At 37.3% G+C, this 27,263-nt stretch overlaps 1 protein-coding gene across 1 annotated transcript in view; it reads left to right on the top strand.

Moving 5' to 3' along the window:
* Positions 1-294: 294 nt before the first annotated feature.
* COL28A1 (collagen type XXVIII alpha 1 chain) overlaps positions 295-27,263 on the top strand; it is a 77,098-nt gene continuing 50,129 nt past the window's right edge. The window contains exons 1-13 of the mRNA XM_035897434.1: positions 295-363; positions 3,688-3,756; positions 4,239-4,307; positions 9,410-9,566; positions 10,128-10,687; positions 12,516-12,536; positions 13,110-13,166; positions 14,277-14,330; positions 14,851-14,892; positions 15,612-15,638; positions 16,774-16,818; positions 22,490-22,534; positions 23,376-23,429. Coding sequence (XP_035753327.1) covers positions 9,446-9,566; positions 10,128-10,687; positions 12,516-12,536; positions 13,110-13,166; positions 14,277-14,330; positions 14,851-14,892; positions 15,612-15,638; positions 16,774-16,818; positions 22,490-22,534; positions 23,376-23,429 — 1,026 coding nt within the window. The 5' untranslated portion in view covers positions 295-363; positions 3,688-3,756; positions 4,239-4,307; positions 9,410-9,445. The remainder of the gene's footprint in view (positions 364-3,687; positions 3,757-4,238; positions 4,308-9,409; positions 9,567-10,127; positions 10,688-12,515; positions 12,537-13,109; positions 13,167-14,276; positions 14,331-14,850; positions 14,893-15,611; positions 15,639-16,773; positions 16,819-22,489; positions 22,535-23,375; positions 23,430-27,263) is intronic.

Here is a 27,263-nt window from a genome sequence, read left to right as displayed (position 1 = left end):
TTAAAGGTCATCTAGTGCAACCCCCAGTGAATATATATAAATGAATAAATGAATATGCCATGCAATAAATAACATGGGAATTTATATTAATATTTATAGACAATTACATATGAGTAAGTTCCATTCTTTCATGCAGAAAAATGCTTCATAAAAGACTGATGATTTGGAATACTTTTTCAGTTTTTGAGTTGTAAGAGACTTTTAGATAAGATATTGGTGATTTTTACATGTTCCTTAGGTATTAACTTAATAAGGTAGAATCTATTATTTAAATGAAAGAGAAAAGCTATTAAAATAACTGGTAGCATTTTCAATTAGTGATCAGCTAAGAACTACAATGCAGGAAAACCAAGTATTAAACAGGTAAGCATGCCTACCCTAACCAATGTACATTTGTTTGTCTTTCCTCCGAAGCAAATTAGCTGATCTCAGACCTTGAAAACAGAGAGACTTCTGAATTGGGAGTATGCTGTTTCTGGCATGCCTGGGTTCTTGGCCAGTTCTTTCCAAACCTGTATGGTTAGGTCATCAGTTTTGCTTTGACAAAGCAAAAATTTGCTTTGCTTACCTTTTTCATTATTGGATTTGTGACTCCTAATGCTTCTGTGTAGTGATGTATTTTTGTATGGTTTGTCTGAAAAAAAGAGATTTCCTTGGTCCTATGTAATTAGGGTTTCAGAACCTGCTTTTCTGCAAGCCATGGAGATATACACTTTTACCTTTTCTCCTTTATTTGTTATTAAGTCTCTTTAAATTGTCTGAAATAGAAATTATAAGATGAAGTACCAGTTGGGCAATTTCAGGTTCTCTCTGAGTAACTTCATTCTTCAGAAACAAAGGCTGATAGTTGGCCTGGAAATACTTAAATGTCACATTTTTTACCATTTCTTGGGCACTGTTGGAGTCAGGATCTTATTTATTTTACCTGCCTCTCATATTTCTTTCTTTTCTCAGAAAACAAAGGAAATGCATAGTCTTTGGCTTCCTTATTAAATATTTTCCTACTTTCTCTTTTGAATTACAGTAAATAATTTTAATGGTCTTTCCAATGTTTTTATAGCTATGCAAAACTTTCTAAAGAAAATGTGTAATAAACATTGTTCTTCCAGCCTTCCAGTAATCTCCCTGTATTCAGTGCCTTTAGTTTAAAATCATGTGAATGGACTGGCTTTTTCCATCATTTGGGTTAATGTTTGTTGGCTGTTTTTCCTTGTCTCTAAACGTACTGGAGAATTTGTATTATCCCAGAAACTACATTTCATGTGATATATTTTCACAGGGTTTATTTAAGCCACAAATGTGATCTAATGGTACAGTTAGTTGGCTTAGATTTCAAATCTAATATTCCTTCCATTTTAAGAGTATTTTTCCTCATAAAACCAGCATTTTTTTTCCTTAATAATAGTAATCTTTAGGAACTCAGCAGTTGTTTTGATAAATAAAGTAGGCCAAAATGTGTGGAAAATTTCAGAGTAATTCAAATAGAGCAGTCTATCATATATCAAAGGCAAAATTGGCAGTCTGTATTTTCATGCTTATCTGTTTCATTTTTCATCATTCCACTTCCTCTGCTACTGTTAAAGTGGGACATAGTGACTTTTTCACATCTGTTTCCAATAATCACCTACTGGTTCTTTTTATAACAAAGATGAACTTCAGTTTATGAGTTCCTAACATTTTTCCATAGGAAAGTATGGAACATGAGCTTAGTTAATACTTGCAATAATCACATCATTTAACTTTGATTTTAAGAGGAAGTTCTTTAGGTACTAGGGAATCAGCAGCTTAAATATCTGACATCTTACTCATTTCTTGAGTCCTAATGATGGTCCTCCAAATACACTACTAACATGTACACAAACTGCAGAAGAGACATTTCCTGGGTCTTTGGCACAAGAGAGATTCAGAGAAATTTAAAAATGAAAAATTGTGTTTTGAATGAGTAAATGCTGTTACTCTAATGTCAGATAGCAAGCAAGTTTAGTGGAAACACAAGAGCTATTCGGTGTTAAAGAATGCAAAAGAATTTCACCTTCTCAGGGACCACTGTGTCACAGTTACTAGATCACATGAACTGTTGGGGCATCATACATGTTTTATAATTAATCATTCTACCATACTCAGAAATTATATTCCTTATGTTGATCTCAAAATAAATGCTGGGACAGTATTTGGTTAGTGTCACTGTGAATTTCTCAAAAGTTTCTGAGCCTTTCAAACTCTTGGATCTTTGCTTCTGTGTTCCACACTGTGATTTTCCACTTTTATTTTTCCTGTAGCTATTTCTACATTTGCACCTTTGTCCAATAGCAACATCTTTATTTATAAACAATGCAGAATATTTGTTTAGTTTTGAGGTTGTACCTAGATGATTATTAATCTCTTCATCACCATTGCATAATAGCTGCTTTTTATATTTCCTGTTCCTTGTAATTGATACAGCTAAATAAACTTACACATAAAAAAAATCATTAAGGATCTAATTCAGCTTGACTTTTGACAAGTCTCATTTTAATCATGCATTTTCTGGCCTCTCAGACGTTGCTTGCAGTTCTGATCAGTCCCTTTTATATTCCATGTAAGATCTGCTTAATTCTAATATGTGTGAATTGCTTTCATGCAGTTGTATCTCAAACTATGTTCAGCAATTTCTCCTCATGGATGAGGTGTAAATTTACATTTTTTGTAACTCTGATTGCAAAATATTCCAAGTTTGCTCTAAGAATTTTTAATCATGTAGGGACTTTGTACAGTGGAGGCTCCATTTCGAGCTTCTTTTCTTCTCTAAAGATCTCTTAAAATTCTTAAGAGATCAAGGTATATCAAGGTCAGTTAATGTTGTGCTTTTCCATATTTGATTCCTGGAAGGCTGGCTTTTCTTCATGTCCATCTCTGAGATTTATTGTATCATGTCTGGCCAAGGGGAACTAGCCAAACTAGCTGAATCCTATCAGGAATACAGAAACAGAACACCTAAATACTACTGAAATTTTGCATATTGCAACACGATGTGAACACTGACTTTTTAAAGACATGGCAATTTCTAATTAAATTATGTAAGTCTGCTGCTGCTCTTCCCTTTACAGAAAAAAAGCAAATATGTAGTCTGACATTGCTGTCATACACATTATTTCTGTTTGGGATTATGATTTCTTAAACTTGCAAAAGTTGTTGCTTGATGGAGCCTACCAGACTGTTTCAGGTGTGCTGTTGTAGTCCTCCATGCCATGATGCATACTTTTATATACTGCATACTGGCTTATCTGATTTTAGGTAAGAGAAAGTATTAATTACACATGGGGTTCAAACTCCTCTCAGTCTATGTAAAATGTACATCCTTTTAAAAATATGACAAATTATCAGACTAAGCAGTATAATTGCAAAGGTACAGAATGCAAGACTATTTCCCCTAGGTTTTAGTATTTCGTTTGAAAATTCTTTTGTTTGTACAGATCATACTTTCATTCTTTGTATATGCTGTGATTATCACTTAATTTGGTACTATTTCAGTTGTTGCTCTCCTTGTTATTTACTGAGATGCATAGAAATGTGAGTGAGGGGAATTGAAATGAAGACAAGACTTTCACAGACATCTTTATTTCCTTTTGAAGATAATTACTTCATTTTATTAATTGTAAAAATAATCTATTAGAGTTTTGAAATTAATCTCCTACCTTACCTTTTTAGGGTATCCAGGATCCTGAAGGAATACCTGGACCAAAGGCATCCCAAGGTTTGGGTGTTCAAGGACCAAAGGTAACCTGTGAACAAAAAGCATGATTTTAAAAGGATAGAGCAAGGGATATATGTGACTGAGGACAAACCTTTTCATACATTTAGAGCTCCTGTTCTTTTAGGGAAACTCATGAAAGAAAAGATTTGGATCAGTATCAGTAGTTGACTGTTAAGAGAGAGCTCTTGAACTGTGCCACGTTATGATAAGCAACCTTGGTCACCACTTGCTTACAAAAATAAACTGAAGTGTACAAGCTTTACAAAGGGTTATTTAAAGGATTTGAAGATGAAATATGATGTATTCTAACCAGGTTCCTCACTGCTGAGCCTGACCAAAGCACTTTTTCAAACTAACAATTTTTTGTAGCTGCAAAGTGGCTACACAACAGATGATGTGATTGCCGCACATTAAAATTTTGGTCATCTTTGCTTTAAGTTGTCATTGAAATCAAACATCTTATAAAAATGATTCTTATTTCAAATTTTGGGTTCTTTTTATTTAGGGACAAGAAGGTGAGCGTGGTCCAAAAGGGGATTGTGGAGTTTCAGGAACTGGACTGCCAGTAAGTAAAGTAAGCCTGTTTTGGAATGGTTACTGTTTTAATCATTGCTTTGTTTTCTTACAGTTGTAAGTAATAATTTACCTTAAGACTAATGAGGAACATTTCTAAGGCCAGTATTACATGTGTTCCAAAGTGACACAAGACTGTCATTTGAATTCTCTGAAAACCCAGAACTGTACTTACTTCAGCAGATCATACTACCTTGTTGATACATTCAACGATCACTTTCATCTTTCATTACCTTTGTGGTGCTCAGAAGATCCATCCATAAGGTACTGGTGCTCCCAGTCTGGGTATCTATAAAGAGAGTAATGTGTGAAATGAGTATTTAGCTTCTTAGGATCAGATAGGAGCTAAGGAGTAAAACCAGTTCTTCCAGGAGAGATCCTGCCTCCTTGAAGCATTGTATCTTAGTCTTTAGCTTCCACCAGCTATTACAAGGGGACAAATATTTTGCCCAGACAGTAGCTTCATTTACTAGCTGTGTCCTGATTAAACACTGAATGAGTCACCCAGTATGAAATGCTATCATTATGCATTATCATGTAGATACACCAGAGGGCAGGATTTAGATAGCATAAATATCTTTATAGCTTACATAAATTGAATTCAGCACCTCAATGATCCTTTTGATACCTTTATTGCAATTTGATTTGTGAAAGACATAGATTCATGCCTTTACTTACATAGTGTATGAATAACAATGGCACTGAATTAAGATATATCTACAATTAGGAACAGTGGGTTTTAAAAACTGTATAAAACATGTGCTTCAAATTGCATCCATTAGCTATGTCTCCTAGCCAGAAAAAAATCTACCATTCTTTATAGTAACTATTGTCATTCTTATAGAGCGAAGCGCATACTGGGGGAAAAAAAATGTGAATTTAGGGCAGTCTATTTTGGTTAATATCATTGAGCGAAGAGTAAGTCCTTTGATACATTACATTCAGTTACTATAGAATAGTCACCTTCTTTCATTCTTTTGTAGATCTGTACCACATTCGCATCTGGTTGTGGCTTTCCAAGCTACAGAATCATAATTTACTTTGTCTTCATACAGAAACTCTCTCTTATCTTTGACAGCTTTCTCTGTTTCTTTTTATTTCTTCTTTACCATTTTCAAGTTGCAGTAACAATAATAGCAGAAAGTATTCAAGGAGGATCGTGTGTACCAGGAAAAAAAGCTGATACATTATTTTTTCCAATAGAAGCGGTGACTTAGCATAAATGCAGGAACTAAAGGCTTTACAACTTGAAATTCAATAGCAACACAAGATGAATTTTACAGATAAACCTTTGTACTGCAGACCAGAGCTTTAGTGCGGTCGTGTAATGAGTGCATTTAGACAGATTCAATAGTCCTGGGAGCTAGACGTACTGAGCATCTGGTTCAGAGCATGTGGTTCAGAGCAGCCACTGAAACACTCCTGTACTGAACAGAATAGCAAGAAGTATTAGTGTTAAAAACAATGATGTAAATCTGGAGGCATTACTTCCATCAGATTTGATTTCTAAGTGAATATATAGCTATGAAACTATATACTGGCAAGACTAGTGAAAAAATAAAGCTCTGAATTGTAAATCTACAATCCTGTAACAGAACTGTCAAGATCCTTATTGTGCTTGCAAAGCACAGTAAGTAGTGAAGAAGAGCTTAGGCTATTTCCAGAGACCAGTTACACCCAGCATGTAACAGAACTACAGATTTTCTAGCCAGACAAGTACAACCAAACTTGACCCCGTTGCTATCTGAATACTGGATGTTTGTGAGAACTACCAGGTTATATGTATATTTAACCAGTCAGGGACTGTTATGTTTAAAAATTGTAAATGTTAACATCTTCTGATCTCTGCCAGATGAGAGTCATATTTACAGGTCTAAAAAAAAGGGAGAAGTCTTTGAACACAGCTGGAAATCCATTCACTCAATTCTGTTTTGGCACATAGTGCAGATAAACCTTGATGGCTGCAGGAAAAAGCATTCTTCTATAGCTGATGATCTGTTTCTGGATGGATAGGCTGTTTACAAGTCTTGATCTAAGCATGCTTAAGGGTAAGAATAAGTATGTAAACGGTATGAGTGATCCATGTAGCTAATCTATTACTAATGAAATGCTTAATCGTCACTATTGTGTTTGTTCCAACAGATGCTGGATGCTGCCAGTAATTATCATTTATATATAGCATTAACAGACATTTAGCATAGAAGATTGTATTCCATTGGAACTCTTTAGTTTCAGTTTGTATAATGAAGGCAACATTTATTTAATGAAGACAATTAACCTCAACTGAAGTGGCACATACTCATCCATCATCTGACAGGAGATGATATAGAGGTTTCTAGGAAGGAGGCCTTTCAGAAGCAGGCTGCAGCTGCTGAGACAGCTAATCCTTCCTCATTTGCACTGGGGAAGGAGTGTGAGCAGCAGTGTATGTATGATTTTTTTCTGGTAGCAGCATGTTTCTCCAGCACATTTCATGTTAACAGAGCGTGCACAGACTGACAATTCTGTGTAGGAATGTTACTATGCACAGTCATATGGCAGATGTACAGCTCTCCCATGCAACCATATTAGGGTTATCTCCATCTTTGCTAAGAGCTAAGACCTCACTGAGTTACTTAGTATGTGTTTTCTCGCCCTTTAAATGAGTTAAAGTCACATATGTTCTCATACTTGTGGCTCACAGCAGAAATTACCTACAGAGAATGCAAAGCCCCAGTGTTCATATTTTTTTGGTAAGACAACTATTCCTAAGCTTTGTCCGCTACTTGCTATGCTGAAAGTGTCTTCTAGGTTATGAGAGGTATTCATTTCACAGTGAAATTTCTATCAGGTGCTGGAACAATAAGAGCAAACAGAGTCTTTGGGTTTGTAAACACAAAAAAGCAACAATTAGACAACATTACCATCCTATAGAATTAGATACTGAGCCTGGTTTTAGTCTATATGTTTAAAAATAATGTCCAAGACGTAAGCTACCAAGGTGATCTCAAGTCTAGAAAATCTGTCTCAAGAAAAGTGAAAGAGTGCAACTTATATAGTATTTAGGCAGATTTTTTTAAAGCTATTCAGTATAGTTGGGTGGTTAATAAACAATTGCTTATAGATTTTCAATCCTAAATTTTTGAGGAAAGATTTGACCTCTGACAAAAAATCTGCTTCACTCAAAAGCATCTTTTTATCATGTGTTTTGAAATGCCCCAATTATTCATATATCACTTGAATTTTTCAATCTGCAGCTGACACATTTCAATGCTGAATCACACTGCAGTTCAGGGACCTTATGCATCCCAATGATGAGGCCCAAGTCCTCCTTTCTGCACCACCATGCAAAGGAGCTCTCAACTCTCTTCTGCCACCAAAGTGCCAAGGGACATCTTGCCTCCTGGGAAATGCCTGTCTGGAGGCTAGGCACTGACCTTTTGCTGGGCATCTGCACAAAACTCCCTCAAGGCATGTCATGGTTCCTTGAGACTTACCATTGACATACTTTCTCTCACCCCTATTTTTTTACTTAACACTGTAACATTGCAGTTTTACTCTGCAGCCTGGCCATTAGAGCAAATACAATTTGCATGTAGCATGCTGAGAGCTACTTAAATGACAGCCCCCTTTTAGATACGCTCTCTGTGTCTGACCGTTCAGAGGATTTAAAGAGCAGAAAGAATTTCTGAGAAAAACAGCTCAGGATTATTATTATTTTTTAATTTGTCTTTTATTATTGTAATTGCTAATGAAATTACCACCCTTGAAATATGTTCATGGTCCTGGCAGACTCACAAATTCTTGGGTCAGAATTCAGTTCTAGCCTACAGATGATAATGTACTAATCTCACATCTCTGATCTAGCCAGTGCTGCAGCATTAACATGGACAAGCTGGAGAGGTGTGGCTGGCAAAGTGGTGGGTAAAGATGCAGATTGCCTAGAAGTGAGTTTTTAAATGTAAAAGTTCAGTCATTTAAAATGGACAAACATTCATGCTCCCAGACTGACACTGTCCCTTTAATAAAATGGCTTGGTCTCCCACTCAGCCCTGGCTAAGTGCCTGACTTATCTTCACTTAGACTTTGTCCAAGTAAACAGCAATAATGGACCATAAAGGATCTAGATGCAAGGTAGAGACATTTACAAGTGGACAGGCTATTTATTTACAGATTGTTTTATTTTTGTAAACAAAACATATTTGCCAGTGTGAGCTACTGGACATAATTTCTACACTGACAGCTTATTCAATCCACTGTTTGTTTTTTGAATGCCTTCGAAGGTAAGGGACTTAGTTATTTCCTTTATATTTTCAGAGGACTGCACTGATGGTTTGTATATATGTAACTGCTTTATAGACTTTAAAAGAGGATTTAGGGAAGATATTTAAATTTAATATATTCTCTTTGTTATTAGTGATATTTAAAATCAATTATTGTAAACTACAGGCATTTTTTGTAAACCAGTTTTAATAGAGTTCAGTATGCTCTAGAAATATGTAGAACCACTGACTTAAATGTTGTAATGTTCATTTTATTAGTGTATATTGTCAGAATATTGTCTTTGTGGAAAATATTGCACACATTCTGTTAGAGCCATATAACATTAATAATACATTCATGTATTGAGTTTCATTACTAAGCTATTGTTTCTTAGAAGAGTAAGTTGTTCATACTGATGCTCCAGGCCTAGGTAATATATCTGCATCCCAAAACACCCAGATCTTTGTTTATTCCTAACGATTAGGAATTTCTAGAAACAACCTATATTCTATGTTGTATAATATTTCTGCTATTTTAATATAAATAGTTTAATAGCAAAGTATGTTAATAGCAACATGCTTTAGTAACAATTTCTTTTACCCTTCTTTGGGAGCACCGTGTTTGTTCTACCCATATTTCTTCTCTCATAAAACAGGTTCTAATATACATGTGAGCTACAGTTGGGATTGTACTGGCTGCTATGCTTAAATCACCTACCCGGTGACTTTTTACAATTGTTTTTTATATGTTGTCTCTAGAATTGTCCTTCCCACAAAAGTGTATTCTCTATGTAAAGTATCTATATTTACTTATTTGCGTCTATTAATGGAGTATTCACAGGTGCCTTTTTACTTTTAACAGGAAGGAAAAATCGTCTAATTTGGGATCAAAGTCACTATGCGGAAAAAACATTTTTTCTTTTGCTTTTTACTTCTGGCTGTGACAGCAAACCAAGTAGTATATGGGCAAAACAGAAAGAAAGGAAAGAATTCTTATTCTCTCATGCAAAAAGATGAAGGTAAAACCATTTTCTTAAAATTTCTGATTGACCATGTTATATGTCTCCGCATATTTCAGGATGATTAGCTAGTAATTGACAACTTTGTATGCATTTATAAAATGTGGTTTACTTTGATTATCAGACCTGGAAAATACTGTGGTGACATTTACTTGGTCATGGACTCCACTTTGATTATGGTTTTCATTGACACACATATCTTTTTTAAGATAAACGATAAGGAGCCTAATTTTTAGTTTGAAATTGCATGTGGAGAATTTTGTATACAAAATCAACTAAAATTCTGAAACAATCCCATCAAGACCCTAATTTGAAAATTTTTGTCTGTAGACTGTACTTAATAGTACTGGTATGAATTAAAGTAACTTAAATTTAGTTACTTGACTTTAGTAGAATTTCTTGGCATTTACAGTGGAATTTGTCCTTAGGATTTTTACTGGGAAGACAGAGGAATTCTTGGGAAAATTATTTGAGTATTGGGATTGATGCAGAGAATTATCTGAAATCTGTTATGCAGGTGTGCCCATCATTCATAGATTTAACTTTCTTCTTCCATTACAGGTGATATGTGTCTCGTTGATATAGTCTTTATCTTGGACAGTTCAGAAAGTGCCAAAAATCAGTTGTTTGATTTACAGAAGAATTTTGTTCAAAACTTAACTGACAGCATTTTCAAGATGAAGCCGGTTAAGTCTCAGAAGTATAATGTCAAATTAGCAAGTATGCAGTTCAGCAGCACAGTCAGCATTGATCATCCTTTTACAGCCTGGAAAAATGTGCATAATTTTAAAGAGAAAGTCAAGTCTCTGGGCTTTATTGGCCATGGCACCTACTCCTATTATGCAATTTCCAATGTCACTCAGCTGTTTAAAACTGAAGGTCGTAAGAGAAGTGCAAAAGTGGCTTTTTTGATGACTGATGGTGTGGATCATCCAAACAGCCCTAAAGTTGATGGTATAGCCACAGCAGCTAGGAGTCTTGGAATACATTTTTTTACCATTGGCCTTTCTAAGAAAAAAGTCCAAGAAGAAAAATTGCGCGTGATATCTGGTGATTTATCCTCTAAACATGTCTTATGCCTGGATGATCCAAACCTGCTAGTTGATGTAACATTGGAACTGGTAAGTAATGCTGATGTTAACCTTGTCACCTGTCTATCCATGACATATTTAATTTAACTTTGATAGGTTAGTCCTGAAGGCAGTGCAGAGGTTTGCAGGTGAACCAGGGCTGGAGCTGGTTTTGGGTTTGGAAGTTCAGGAAGCTTGTGAATCACAGAATGGCAAGGGTTGGAAGGGACCTCGGGAGATCATCTAGTCCAACCCTCCTGCTAAAGCAGGTTCACCCAGAGCATGTTGCACAGGACATCGTCCAGGCGGGCTTTGAATATCTCCAGAGAAGGAGACTCCACAACCCCCCTGGGCAGCCTCTTCCAGTGCTCTGTCACACTCAAAGAAGTTTTTCCTCATATTCAACTGAAACCTCTTATGTTTCAGTTTGTGCCCATTGCCCCTTGTCCTGTCACTGGGCACCCCTGAGAAGAGCCTGCTTTCATCCTCCTAACTTCCACCCTTAAGATATTTGTATGTGTTGATGAGATCCCCTCTCAGTCTTCTCTTCTTCAAGAGCTGGCCTCCAGCATTGGTAGCAGAGGTCAGTAACTATGGGCTTAAGAACTAACTTCAAGGAAGTCTGATGAAGCACATAGAGGTTTTTTAATTTTCTTGAGTGGGACCAGATTTCCAAAGTACTGTAAATCTGCCACTGTAGCTGATAATTAAAGGCACTTAGCTGTCTGACCTTCTAGTGCAGCATAAGGCACACATAAGAAAAGGTAGGGAATTTCTTAGAGTAGACAAAAGTGTTGCTGTGAGAGAGATGTCAGTTGGACTTGACCTTTCTCACTTCTGAGCAATAATGTGCAAAGTGTTGGGGCGGTCTAGGAAGTATTTGGGGTTTAAAATCCTGGTGAGTATTTTTAAGTAAGGAAGACTTTGAAAATAATAAATTAAGACAATTTGGAGGAAAATAATTCTTAGAAAATGCAATACCTTTAATTAGGGAGTAGTCCATACAGAATTTATGTAATATTTTTGTAGTCTCTTAAAAGTGGTAAAAAACTAATTTGGAAAATTTAAAATCGGAAATGGAAAATTGCTAGTTGATATGTGTAGAAATAAATGATTATGTTGTGCAACTAAGCGCATGGCTAGACATCTCACAGATTCAGTAAGTGAAAGGCATTTCTGAAATAATTCATGTTGTTACAAGTCTATGCTGTACCTGTGAAGGTATATATTTACCAAAGAAAAATTATTCCCTGAGATCTCATGGAATGGTGCTGTTGTGAATGTTTCTGTGGTGCATGTCTCTGGTACATGAGGAGACAGGACAGAGGGAGCTTCCTCCTCTCAGGCGCTCTCCAAGGAGTTGTGTGCATGGACAATAATAGCTCAGCTGCACTGATCACTGATTGAGGGATAGGGTGTTTTTCAGCACATAGAGTGTGTCTCTGAGAGTATGATAATACTGTGGAAGGTAATTTGTTCTCAGGGATAAGGCTAATGAAATCACTGAGTCCTTCCCCTATATATTATATGTTAGTAAAACCTTCCATAGTAAGGCCTTTCATTAGGAAGTCTTCTCATATTCCCCTTGTCAGCATTGCTCCTTAATATTGTATGTTTAGTTGCCCCATTACATCTCATTTGTTTTCTGATCATTACGGGTGACATGAAGCAACCTCCTGTTCCTACCAGAGAACCCTTTTTCATACAAGTAGTACCACAAACTGGTTCTTACCGCTGTGGGGAAAGGATGAAAGATGAAGGTATTAAAATTCTGTACTATTCACTTTGGAAATTCTGTAAACTAGAGAAGAAAAATGGTTAAATTAGTACTCTGTTAAATTAAATCTATATGAAAGTAAAATTTTTCTTTTCTTTTCAGGAAGCCTTGCTTCAGAAGCAGGTAGGTTTTTTGAGTTTTGTGTGTTTTGATTACTCTTATTTATACTAGATCTCCCGATGTCTGCTTCTTCTGTAATGCCACAATACTCCAGGGTTAATCAACCTTCCTTTGCTGAGTAAAGTTTCCAACCATGGTTGCTTTTATTTTAACTTTCATCCATTTCTTCCATCCCTTCTCCTGAGAAATCTACAACTTCTGTTCATTAGTGGGTGGTCTCAACAGTAAGACGTAAAGAACTCTTCCTATCAGAGTGGAATAGGACTACTACAACACATGCAAGTTCATGAGCGGTCTCATTAGAAAACAGTAGCAATGTCAGAATTGTCTAAAAATTATGCAAGATTTCACAGTACTATATACTATATATAGATGCTACCTTAAATGTTTGTAGTTACAGTAGTAACAGAATTATTTGGGTTTTTTATAAATAAATCAAGCAACTGATCTTGATTGGGCTATATGGAAGTGTTATGTTGATTACTCTGTGGATAGACAAAACCAGAGTTTTTTGCTTTAAAAATTTGAAATAATACATTTGAAAATATTCTCCTTAATGTTTCTATTAACTTTTAGTGTATGCGGAAGAACTGTGGATGTGAAAAGGGAGTAAAAGGAGACAAAGGTGATTCTGTAAGTATGCATTCATTTGAAAAGCCTCCAGAATTTGAATTTTAAGTGGTTACTATGTCTGTAAAAAGCAAGACATTACCTGTGCACGTACTGCAGAAAGAACTGATGTATCATCACATATCACTGTGAAAGGCCACTGTTATAAGAGCTCAGAAAAAAAATCTATCCATAATCACAAACTGTCTTGGAAATATATTTATATTATTGGATAATAAAACACTGTGGATAAATACATGATTTTGAAGCCCAAATAAAAAAGTTGTTCTTGAATCTTGCAAAGGGGAAGGAAAGGTCCATTAGACAAAGGTTTACTTCCACCAGCAGCTTTTATTTGTGTAAGGGATAAAGGTTCAAAAGATTGAGGGTGATGGCATATATGAAGAAAGGTCTAAAACTCTGCCTCCAACACTTTTCTCGTGACACTTCAACACGTAACTTTCTTGGCTCTGCTAAAAAAGAGAGTAGTGGGAGTTCAGACAGTGTGCGACCTCTTTAATCCCTTTTGTATCTTTAATAGCTCCCCCAGAGACAACCAAGGTACATGCAGAGGTTTTTGCCTTTCTCCCTAGATGCTAAGCAACTGGTCAACCATATGTGTAGCAGGTTATGACAGCAGGGCCTATCATCCAATCTCTTGGCTCTGGATAATGTGCCTCTGGAACTAAAACCCCTGTTTCCAATTTAAAATTTAAGATCCAAGAATTTTAAGTTACTTTATCCAAAAAGGTTAGATGTAGCCTATTATGTACGTATTTTTATGTATACACATATACACCAAGCTTTCTAGTCCCCACTTTCATGATCATCCAAACAGGAATAATGGTGTAGTAATTTTTCATTTTGGGACTGCAGAATATTGACACTAAGCTCTTCTATGCATGGGGGCTTCTAAGCAGAGAAGATCAGATAGTGGTGGGTAACTCTGAAAAATGGGGAGGAGGAACTGTGTATGTCTTTTGTGACACCTTCCTGGTTAAGATTTTCGAATGTTGTATTTTGTTGAATATTGATTTTAAAAATCACAGACACCTTATAATACCAGATTTTTTTTAGAGAAACTGGAGAATTTTATCCTCACAATGGTAATAACATTTTCCTACTTTGTTTCAGGGCAGTGCTGGTAACAGAGGGGAAAGAGGTGAGCCAGGACCAAAAGGAAACAAGGTAAAGTGAATTTTAAAAAAAAAAGCAAATGTCTGTCTAGTTTTATGCAAACCATAGAGGTGAATATAGCAAAGGAGAAGTATGTTAAAATATGGTTTAAAAGATTGGCTTTTGCTATGAGAGGTTTATAGTTCGCTGCTTTAGAAGTGAAAGAGAAAAATTTGAAACTAAACTGCTATCAAGTTAAAACTGCCTATCATTCCAGTTTTTCTCTGACAGCAGAGGTCTCTGAATCTAGCTGAAGGCTCTCTAAGCTCCAAAGAGCTTTCTAACAGTACACAAAGCTCTTGAGTAGAGAGGCTTGCTCTGATGACTAAGATTTCAGTCATTTAATAACAGTAGTTGAGTTTTCTGTTAATATTCAGGAATTGTGTGTCCTTGATTGTGGGAGGAAGAAGTGTGGATGTTCGTAAATAGGAAAAGCAACTTCTGCTCCTTAAACAGTGTTCTCGGGTTTAGTGTAATAGTGATAAATAAAAGAGCAATACATACTTCAGTTGTATTCCTTTGCTTCCAATAGGGTGATGCTCAAAAAGGAGATCGTGGAGAAAAAGGTGAAGAGGTATGTGACTACTACAGTGCTAAATCGTGTTTGGTCTTATCAGATTATCTTCCAGGTCCTGAATGACAGTTTAGTTCCACTGAACTGAAAATGCGTTTTCCATTTTTCACACATCTACTTTATTCAATTATATAGAGCACCTCAACTAAGTTCTGGTTTAGAGAAGTACCTATATTGAAAGAAACAATCTAACCATGTGCTTAAAGTGTAGAGATGGGATGCTACTGACAAAAGGAACTTTTGAAGCTATGTGATTTTGTAGTGACTTGCATTAGACTTATCCCAAAGATAGAATTGAAAATGTGATCACTAAAAACATCTAGATAGTCCTCCAGTGGCTTCTGACATCTGATATTTCTCAGCTTGAATTCTTGTTGATTGACAATAGAAAGATTAACACTACTCCATGCATAAGATAAATTCAGTTTAAAAGTCCCATTTAAATGGTAGTGTATATCTGCTAAGAGGCTGGCAAACTGAGTGGCATATTTACAGCTAATGTTATGAGGGAAACATACACATCCAAATTTGCAGAGAATTACATGTTAAATGACTCCAGAGAGATATTTTTTTTGTTGTAAATAGTTAAATTTCTGAAATGTAATTCCTTACTGTTTTTTCTTTTCCTACTTAAATTAGCAGTATGTTATGCTTTTGCTTTCTCTTTTATGATTTTTTCCTTTTTTCTTTTTTCTTTTTTTTTTTAAATTTTTGAATAGGGAGCTCCTGGATACAGGGGAGACAAGGTAAGATTTTTATAGAACAGAAGTAGTCTGAAAATAGATTGTCACTTGCTGACAGTGTATGTGAAAGGATGGAAGGAAAAGCCTGTCTTGTCTTTTTGTCATGAGACCTCCTAATGCAATCCCTAGAAGTAAATTAATCATTTATGTAAATGCTTTCAGACTGGCTTGTTGGAATAAAAAAAAAAAAAGGATGAGAAAATACAATCTAAATATAAAAAGAAAAATGTCAAAGATCAGAAATAAAGCTGCTGGAAGGAAAAAGAAAGTTGAGGGTTGAATAAGAGGTTAAATAGAAAGAATGTGAAATTGTTTACTACAAACACAAATAGATGTGACAATCATTAGCTTTAAAAAACTTACCATAAGGAAGTTTACTTTTAAGCTAATTATAACTTGCAAGGGCTAATGCTTGATCAAAAAAAAATCTCAAGATAGGCTCTTCAAGAAGCTAAAAAAATTATACACTTCAATGACTTGCAAGATTCTAGAGTCGAAATGTATGTTGCAAAGTGGACCATCACAGCCAGAACAGAAACAGAAATAATTCCATTTTGACTGCTTGGTTTGGACATTTACCTTGCTACAAGAATTGATAATAAAAGCAATGCCTCTCTGAATCTTTGTATTTATTAGAAAAATGCTAAACTCAATTTTATGGAAACATTTAATGGAAATGGGAAAAGTAGGCTCATATGTCTACTTTTCATGTGTCTATTAATATGTTAAATCATCAGTGGAACACATTAGTAATTCTCTTCATTCCATTTGTACAATCTCACAATTGTTATTCATGAAAATATCAGACATCACAGTAATGAAATCAGAATATAGAGAGGATCTCTGGAGGCAGAGCAGTGAGGTGGAAAAATACAGCAAAACTTATTAGATATTAAATGTATTATCCTCTTACGATGTAGACTGGAAATTTTGTAGGCATTCTCAGAGAGAAAAAGTATCTATCTTGAGTAGAGCAGACAATACCTTCTACAGATCGTATCTAATGATGCCACTCTCAGGTCCTCAGAATCTACTAAACCCCTTGTGCTACTGAACTGCTTGCACAGTCATTAACGCGTGTGGTGTGGTGTAATCAAAACATCTTGTTTCTCTGTTAACCTTTTGATTTCTTATAAAGGGTGAAAGAGGAGAATGTGGATCCCCAGGAATAAAAGGGGAAAGAGTAAGTATAATTTTTATTTGAACTCTTTCACGTTGATGAAGAAACTAGAAAATCATGTTATGCATTCATAAACATAGCTAAACATAGTAAAGATTATTGTAAATTTGGAACATCTTATAATTCCCTGGCGGTACAGATACATTCATAATAGAAATGTGATTTGTAGAAACTGAACCCATAGTTCACCATATTCTTTTTTCCATTTTGCAGAAGAAATGTAGTCACTTACCTAAAACAAAAGCTTTACTGACCAATGCAAAGCCCTGCTTACAAAGGACTGTGAGCATGTTACAGGGTTTGCCAGATTTTTTCCTTAAAATATTAATTTTCATTCAAGTGTATAAAGTTATATTGCAATAGAAGCAGGTTCTTACACAACCTGAACAACTTTCAGGTGTACCAGCCTATCGTGATGTACATTCACACTTCTATCTAGTCCTCCTCTTCTTTTAACCTGAAGTGCAGAAGTGATACAAGTAAATACAGATTTTTACCTGGTATTTACACTCTGAAAGATGGAAGGATAATGTACTCCTGCGTGAGATAATTTATCTTGAGTTCATGTAAGCAGGTTTGTATGATTACTACAAACCACTGATTTACAGTTAGAGTTAAGTACCGCCAACTAGATTACAATTGATCATTCTGTTAAAGCACATTTCTTCAGTTTTAACATCCATGTTATGTTTACCTTTATCAAAGACCAACTTGAAAAGTTTGTATTTCCCAGAACCTGTTATTTAATGATAAATTTCACGTAGGAATTAGGAAATATTCACAGAAGTATTTGCGGCAAAGAAAAAAGGGTGTTATACTATAATAAAAATCTAGTGTGAGTATATTTTGTGAGATGCTGGGGTTCAAAATGGCAGAGAGAGTCAGAAAAGGCTGAAATATCAATGAAAAAGGAGAAGGAGTTGCATCTCTCAGAGGAATAAAGAAATATCATAACTTCTTTGTCCAGGCAATACATAAGAAATAGCATGAGGTTATGTGAAATGTCTACTAAGATAAAAGGAAGTTTTTCAGAAGCTGGCAAAGAACATCATCAAAACAGACAGGAAAGCTGGATGTAGAAAACATGCCAGGTCTGCCGGAAATTTGCTTGTTTCATTTCTGTTGAGGACAGTGATGAAAAAAAAAGATTGACATCTGCAGAGGATCAGAGATTGTAATGGATTATGGACTTCAAGAACTTATTGAAAAAATGAAAATTACAGTCACTTCCAGAATTCCCAGCTTCACATTTACAAATGCAGAAGATAGAACAAAATTATTCTTTTTTTTTTCTTTTAATGAAAGTAGTCTATGCTGGACAAAATAATTAGAAACAGAATGTACAAGGCCAAATGTAAATTTAATATTCTGAGGTGGATCTTTAACTGCAGTGATGGGTATTGAAATATAATTGGCAGTAGTGTTGTCTGATTTGAAAAAGTTCCATTTTGCTCCTGCTGCTTTCCAATCTCAATAATCAGGCTGACTTCAGCAGCTGTTCTGATGCTGTGAATTTGAGTTTCTTCAAAAGCTAATCAGGCTTGAAATTCAGAAAGCTTGTGTTTGGCTTTGAAATAAAAACTGACTCCAATCATATGTGTGTATTCTACCAAAAGTAGCTATCATCGCATCAGCATATTGCGGTTTGTGCCACCCATTGCTTGTGTAGTTTTGTAAATGGGCTAGAACTAAGGAGGGTTATCTGCTCTCTCTGATGACTGATGCTTGGCCTGGGAGAAAATGCCAGGAAGTAGATAATTGTTAAAAAATTCTGAATCTGAATCTGTTGAGGAAGACAGTCAATGGAGTGGCTCGCTAGGGATAAGCCTGAGGGCAACATGCCAATGTTTGAGGGACAGTGTGCTAGTGAGGTCCTTTGGTCTGCCATCTCAGTGGAGATAGGGGATGGAAGTCCATGTGGCAGCAAATATTCAAGGCTTATTGGTGTGTTAGAAACCACAGAAGCACCTGAGAATGGTCACATAGGAATTAGGGCCTCTTCCCCAGAAAGGTGGCAGGATCAATAGCCCAACTGAAGTGCATCTACACCAATGCAAGCATCATGGGCAACAAACAGGAGGAGCTGGAAGCCATTGTGCAGCAGAAAAACTATGATATAGTTGCTTCATGGAAACATGGTGGGATGACTTGAACAACTGGAGTGCTGCAATGGATGTCTATAAGCTCTTCAGAAGGGATAGGCAAGGAAGGAGAGGCGGTGGTGTAGCCATATATGTTAGGGAGTGCTTTGGTTGTCTAGAGCTTAATGATGGTGATGATAGGGTTGAGTGTTTATGGGTAAGAATCAGGAGGAAGACCAACAAGGCAGATATCACAGTGGGAGTCTGTTAAAGACCACCCAACCAGGATGAAGAAGCAGATGAAATATTCTGTAAGCAGCTGGAAGAAGTCTCAATCGCTAGCCCTTGTTCTCATAGGGGACTTCAACTTACCAGATGTCCACTACAAATACAGTACAGGAGAGAGGAAACGGTCTAGGAGGTTCCTGGAGTGTGTGGAAGACAACCTCCTTACACAGCTGGTGAGTGAGCCAACTAGGGAAGGCACCCGCTGAACTTGTCTGTGAACAGAGAAGGACTTGTGGGTGATGTGATGGTTGGTGGCCATCTTGGGCACAGCGATCACAAAATGATGGTTTTCTACTCTTGCAGAAGGTAAGGAGGGGGGTCAGCAGAATTGATACCTTGGACTTCTGGAAGGCAGACTTTGGCCTGTTTAGGAGATTCGTTGACAGAGTCCCTTGGGAGGTGGTCCTGAAGGAAAAAGGAGTCCAGGAAAGCTGGACATTCTTCAGTAAGGAAGTCTTAAAGGCATAAGAGCAATCTGTCCCCATGTGCCAAAAGATGGGGAAAAAGTCCGGCCTGGGTGAACAGAGAACTTTGGCTGGAACTCAGGAAAAAAAGGAGAGTTTATAACTTTTAGAAGAAGGAGCAGGCAACTCAGGAGAACTACAAGGATGAGGTGAGGTTATGCAGGGAGAAAATTAGAACAGTCAAAGCCCAACTACAACTTAATCTGGCTACTGCCAAAAAAGGCAATAAAAAATGTTTCTATATATGTATATATACATTAGCAACAAAAGGAGGGCTAAAGAGAATCTCCAACCTTTACTGTATGCAGGGGGAAACATAGTGACAAAGGATGAGGAAAAGGCTGAGGTACTTAATGCCTTCTTTGCTTCAGTCTTTAATAGTCAGATCAGTTGTCCTCTGGGTACCCAGCCCCCTGAGCTGGAAGACAGGGATGGGGAGCAGAACAAAGCCCCCATAATCCAAGGGGAGATGGTTAGCAACCCGCTACACCACTTAGACACACACAAGTCTATGGGGCCAGGTGGGGTGTATCCAAGGGTACTGAGGGAGCCAGCGGAAGTGGTCACCAAACCACTTTCAATCTTTTATCAGCAGTCCTGGCTAACCGGGGAGGTCCCAGTTGTGTTGAGGTTAGCAAATGTGATGGCCATCCACAAGAAGGGCTGGGAGGAGGATCTGGGGAACTACAGGCCTGTCAGACTGACCTCGGTGCCAGGAATGTTATGGAGCAGATCATCTTGAGTGCCATCACACAGCACATACAGGACAACCAGGCAGTCAGGCCCAGTCAGCATCGGTTTATGAAAGGCAGGTCCTGCTTGGCTAACCTCATCTCTTTCTATGACAAGGTGACCTGCTTAGTGGATGAGGGAGAAGCTGTGGCTGTTGTCTCCCTGGACTTTAGTAAAGCCTTTGACACAGTTTTCCACAGCATTCTCCTGGATAAACTGGCTGCTCATGGCTCGAACAGGCATGCTCTTTGCTGAGTAAAAAACTGGCTGGATGCAGGACCCAAAGATTCATGGTGAACAGAGTTAAATCCAGTTGGTGGCCTGTCACAAGATGTGTTCCCCAGGGTTCAGTGTTGGGGCCAGTTCTGTTGTAATCAACAGTCTGGATGAGGGGATCAGGTGCAACCTCAGTAAGTTTGCAGATTATGCCAAGTTGGGCAGAAGTGTTGATCTGCTTGAGGGTAGGAAGGCTCTGCAGAGGGATCTGCACAGGCTGGATCGATGGGCCGAGGCCAACTGTATGAGGTTCAACAAGGCCAAGTGCTGGGTCCTGCACTTGGCCTCACAACAACCCCATGCAATGCTACAGGCTTGGGGAAGAGTGGCTGGAAAGCTGCCTGGTGGAAAAAGACCTGGGGGTGCTGGTTGACAACCAGCTGAATATGAGCCAGGAGTATGCCCAGGTAGCCAAGAAGGCCAACAGCATCCTGGCTTGTATCAGGAATAGTGTGGCCAGCAGGAGTAGGGAAGTGATCATGCCCCTGTACTTGGCACTGGTGAGGCCGCACCTCGGATAGTGTGTTCAGTTTTGGGCCCCTCACTACATGAAAGTCATTGAGGTGCTGGAGCACGTCCAAAGAAGAGCAACAAAGCTGGTGCGGGGTCTGGAGCACAAGTCTTATGAGGAATGGCTTAGGGAACTGGGGTTGTTCAGTCTGGAGAAGAGCAGGCTGAAGGGAGACCTTATCAACCTCTACAACTGCCTGACAAGAGGGTGTAGTGAGGTGGGTGTTCGTCTCCTCTGCTAAGTAATATGTGCTAGGACGAGAGGAAGTGGCCTCAAGTTGTGCCAGGGGAGGTTTAGGTTGGACATTAGGAAAAATTTTTTCACAGAATGGGTTGTCAAGCATTGGAATGGGTTGCCCAGGGAAGTAGTTGAGTCCCCATCCCTGGGGGTATTTAAAAGATGGGTAGATGAGGTGCCTAGGGACATGGTTTAGTGGTGTACTTGGCAGTGTTGGGTTAATGGTTGGACTTGGTGATCTTAACGTCTTTTCCAACCTAAACAATTCTATGATTCTATGATTGAGTGTGGCCGCGTAGGTATCACTGCTAAATTTGTCAAGGCTATTAGAGCTTTAAAATGTGACACGTGCCTTGAAAAATGCAACCGTCTGCCGGTGCTTCTGTGTGTGGAAATGTTGCAAATTAAAAGAAAGCTGAAAGCTATTTTTGCTTTAGAAATAAATTACAGCTGAGTATTGAGTCAAGTGGAAGTGAAATCCTGTAGAATATGCATTCTGGTGACTGCAGTAAAACAGTGCAGCAGAAGGATTTGTGAACAATCTACAGCGGCAGTAACTGGTAAGACTCATTAAATGGAGAAATGACAGCTAATGGAATGAAAAAATACGTCGTTTTACGGTTTTTTGGATAAATTTTTTAAAATATTTTTTGTGAACTGTTAGTGTGATTTAGCCATGCTTCCAATCAGCAGTTTGAGTTAGCGAGCAAAGTTACCTGAAGTTATTCTGGTGTAATCACTGCAGCATTTTTTAAAGAATTCTACATCTAATATGCTTCTGGAAATTGAATGTAAAGACCTGGTGCAAATAACAACTAGCTAATCAAATAGGTAAGTTGTTAAGTAGCCATTCACAATGTTTGTTGTAGATGAAGAGTATTTTAACCAAATATTGAGGATGGACTGTAACAGGCAATTACTGAATGAAGAATGAGAACAGTGGTATTCTGGAAAGAGAATAAAGTCCCTAGAAAATGTTTGAACAGAGATATGAGTCATTACAGGTACACTGTGGTTTTCAATACTTTAAAGCAGGTAATTGCTATTTCCTGTTAATCTGATAATTGAATCTTATTTTTCCTCAGGGCTTGGAAGGTCCTTTTGGCCCTAGGGGACCTCGGGGACCTCAGGTAAGGGAACTAAAAGCTACCAAATAGAAATAAAACACATGATATTCTGTAAGTTTCTTCTACGTACAACCTGTCAACTCTGTGGAGAGCAGCATGTTTGGTGCATGAGGAACCAAGATAGCAGAGTCTGGCAAATCTTTGTCTTTTGGAAATAATTTTCGAAGAAAAAATCTTGGCTGCTGCTGCTTAAAGCTACTCAGAGGTGTGTGGCCCACTTGATCTTTCCAGCTGCAGAGCTCTCCTCTAAGAGTAATAACCCTGGGAACTACAACCCACTTAATGACTAAAAGGAAGATAGCATGCAATGAGCTTGAGGATTATTGATCTTAAGTTACGTATTTATATTAGCAGATTATATTATATATTTCTATTAGCACACCCTGCCTCAAGCACATTGCTATTTTACTGCTGGGACACTGGGTTGTAGTAATGTCAGGGAATTAAAATTTATCTCAGGTCACCATCAGAGAGAGATGTAGGGGAAGTGATTTCTTACAAACGGAGCTAAATAGGATGTTACAGTTTAGTTTATTTGCTTGGACAGAAGAGAGAATACAAAAATACGGCAAATTCAGGAGCAGGAGAAGAGAGGAATGGAAAGCTTCAGATAGAACAGATGCAATTCACGTGGAGTAGAAAGATATCCTTTTTGCCAGCACAGGTTATTGAATATTAACAATAGTCAATAAGTAGGGCACTTCACAGGATATGACACAGAAAATTCTTGTCATTTAGAGCTTAGCATTATGCTGTTTTATTATACCCTGTTCAGGCCAAATTCAAAAGAAACCTTACATGCATCTTCAAAGGCAACTCATTCTATACTTTGACTTTTGCATAGGGTATCAGTGGACCTCCAGGTGAGCCAGGCCCAAAAGGCATTCAAGGAAGCAAGGTAAGATGTAGTTGTTTATGTGTTAATGTTATTTATATAGGGAGAGAGGATGCAGAAACTCTGCGTAGAATCTTTATACTCTACTATCCTTTTTCCTCAGTAGTTTTTTGTTGGTGGTGTCCTTTGCACAGCAGTAATGTACATCACATGCTTGGTGTACCATAGTGTCATTGTGTTATGAAGGCTTTTGTATCATTGACACATACTGCCAGTTCTCCATCTGGCTTTCTGAGCCCAGCCATCCGAGCCTGGGAGAGCATTTTGTAGTGCCACAATAGGGTGCTAGCAAGGACCTGCCTATAGCCACAGCACTTAGGTTGGAATTTAAATCACCTGAATATGTGCCTTGGCTTCTGCTATCACTTGGGAAATTTTTTCTAGAATATTTTTTACTAAAATGCCTTGTGTTTGGAGATTTTAAGTAATTCTAGATGGTGGTTATAAAATCTTTAGATTGAATTTTTAAAGTCATTTTTAATTGCTTGTATACTGTAAAAACTCAAGACAACTTTGAAATTGGTAGAGGTGTAAGATTTGATGAGGATTAATGCCTTAGTTTTATTTAGAATAGATCAGAGTTAAAAACTACAGCTTGTCAAGCAAAATCGGTTGGATAAAGTGTCTGATTAATGTAGGCACTCTTCTAGTTTGTAGACCTTGGGGAAATTGCTTTATGTGAAGACAGTTGTTTTGCCCATGGGACAGCTATTAACATGATTGTTTGGTACAGAAAGATCTTTCATGTATCAGTTTGAAAATGTAGGGTCTAATGACAAAGACTTTCTACCACAGCACCATTGATAGCCTGGTTAATAGAATGCAATGTCTAAGTCATACAAGGTAACTAAATTCACACAAAGCAATTTGCCAAACATGTGATGTTTAAACACTCATGTTTTGTTTCTTAGGCAACAATTTCATTTGAAGATTCACAGAAATAAGTTTAGATATGGGAAATGTGTATGGTAGAATGTTTGGAATACTGGCATTCATCATGATTTTCCTCTTCCTGACAAATGCTTTTTCATACTTCTTATTTCTTCATCTTTTCAACAAAATGCTTGATTAGGAAAGCTGCTACAGAATATTTCAGAAGTGGGGAAAGAAAGAGGATGATGGGTCTGAAAGAAGCTATTCATACATGTGGTGGAAAAGTCATGCCTCTCTTTAACTTCAGCACAGCAAATGACAGTAATTTTTTATCTGTCATTTCACACTGATGAGTCCAAGAGAGTACTACCAGATACTTTTATTATACAGTAACTGTATTTGTTGAATGTTATTTGTCCTTCTGTCAGTCTCTTCACACATTCATGTCTGTAGAATACATGCAGCGCTCTCTAAAATTCATCTACCTGGATGTAATATTTATGGTCTCTTATTACACTCTAGCTGCAGTTTTTCAGTATGAATAAGAAAGTTCCCTCTTTTTTCAGCTTCCAACTCTGCAACCTGCTGTTTAAAGTCTATAGTTGAGGTTTTTCTGGGCTCAGAAAATATTAAAATACTGCCAGACAAGTTTCATTAATACACTTAGGTAATGATACTTAAAGAATATAGCAGAAACTATGTATGTTTAGAAGTTATGTATTGTCCATACCTAGTGCCAAAGCTAACCTTTGGCATTTTGGAGCTTATTTGAGATGAGTGAAAAATTTTTTAATGATCAGTACAGATAATCACTGCTTGTTTACAGCTTAATAAACACCCATTCAGCTAGTAAAGGTCAAGGCCTTTTTTGGTTCAGACACATAGCAGTCTTTCCAGTATCTTTTGTCCTTACAGAAGGATTATTCAATTGCTCTTTTAAAATTAGTTTTCATGACACATAATACAATATCTCTGAGAAGTGGCAGTTATTTATAACTGCCTTGGATAAAATAAATAAGTCTATTCTTAGTGCAGTTCCTTATATCCGTGGCCTTTCCATGCTAGTACTTTCTACTTTTTGAGCTGAACTAGTGACTTCACCCTGGTTTAACAGAGCTAAAGGCAGTTTCATGGCATTAGTATCAATGTGACTTAACGCAGAACACCGCTGCTGAACACTTTTATTCATTGTTAGTAGGCCATGTTGAGGTTTGAAGGAGGAGATTCCATTCTTCAAAATATAAACTCTGTATCAAGCTCAGCCTACAGTTGTTTCAGGTCTCATTTGTGAAGTCTACAGTTCACTCATGTATCTGGCCTCCCGCACCTCTGTAAGGTGGTGCGGTACCCATTCTCTTGCTTTGCAGTGCCAGGCAGCAGACACAGCTGGTGACAGAGTCATCTGTGTGCTGTCCGGATGCCACTGGCTCTGGCAGCCACCAGCAGGAGAGGGCTGGTGGCTTTGCAACTTCCAACTAATTTAATTTGACTTGTCTGAAGCAAGGTAGCATGAAATCCAGAAACATTGTCCAAGAAATTACTTAGAAGAACTTTTCATACCTTACTTCTTCTGTTACTCATACGTATTTTCTTATTCTTCTTAAGCTGCTGGCTAATCAGTGTGAAGTCTTTCTGGCTGCACAATACTCTACTTCCATCTCTTTTCATGATATTGCCTTATCATGTTGCCAGTAATGAATTGAATCTCTCTCAAAGTCCCGCTGCCTGCACTGACCAGCTTCCCACTGACTACAGCAGGAACCCAGCCAGCCTCTTCCCATGTAGACACCTAAGTTTAGTAGCAATCATATGGAGCTGAATAACATACTTAACCCCTTAAAGTCTTTCTGATGCACTTTTCAATCATCTTTAATAACCTTTCTAATATACAAGCAAACTTCATCACTTTACTTTCACCCTCTTTTCAAGTCACGTATGAATATGTCGAACAACCTATATCCTGCACAGAGTGCAGCTTGTTTTTTCTTGTTTTGCATGCAGTTTTTGCTATTGAGCTAACTTTTTAAAAATTTTTCTCTATTTGCATTTCTGCAAAGTTGTAACATCTCAAAAACATCTAAGTAGTCTTATTACCATATAGGCAAACCTCCATAAAGAGGCTGAGGCATTTAAAATGACAAATTTGAACTCCGCTTCTATAAAAATAAAAATACATATTAACTCATCTTATATTATTATTAATTTGCCTGACTAAATATATTTCCATTTAACCAGATGCTGAACTTACATGTTAACAGTAAACCTACAACACAGTATAAAACATAATAACTTTTAAGAGAAAAACACTAGAGAGTAACAGGACATTTCTCTCACACACAGTTAGGAGTTGGGAACTGGTTATTTTCACTGTGTATCTCCTGTCTTCTGAAGCAGTCATCTTGGTCCCATTCCTCAAGCATGCCCTGAGCAATAAGATTATAAAATTGGGACATAAAATCAGGAAGTGGGCATGACATGTGTTCCACTCATAAAGAAGTGATGAATCAGGAGTACTTACGGTTATCATTTCAGAAGTGGTATTGGGTTTGTTTGTTTAAACTCTTAGACCAGCTACTAGAAATAGAGTACACATTTCTAGGAACCATGATATATGTGTGGAAAGACTGAAAACAACACATTCTTAAAAGCCACTGCTATAGTAAGAGCCTCTCTGGAAAATTTCATATGCATAGTAAGATTATGAATTAGAGTCTAAAGTTGTACATACAGATGCGTATTCAGACTTTAAAGGAAACAGTTAAGTTTGAATGTGGGTATTCATAGCAGTTATTCCCATTATAACATCTTGGGATAATGCTGTGAAAAATCCATCACTGCATATTTCCCTGACAATGTGTCCCAGGATGAACTGCTAAGGGATGCTGTTTCTTCTCTGATGAGTTATAAATTCTTTCCTTACTTATGTGGCAAGTTACATCATTCCCAGGAGACTGAAAAATCCAA

The sequence above is a fragment of the Egretta garzetta genome, unplaced genomic scaffold (assembly GCF_000687185.1).
Source record: "Egretta garzetta isolate BGI_Z169 unplaced genomic scaffold, ASM68718v1 scaffold30, whole genome shotgun sequence".
NCBI lineage: Eukaryota > Metazoa > Chordata > Aves > Pelecaniformes > Ardeidae > Egretta > Egretta garzetta.
Note: the sequence above shows the minus strand (reverse complement) of the source record. Positions and strands in the feature narration are given on the sequence as shown.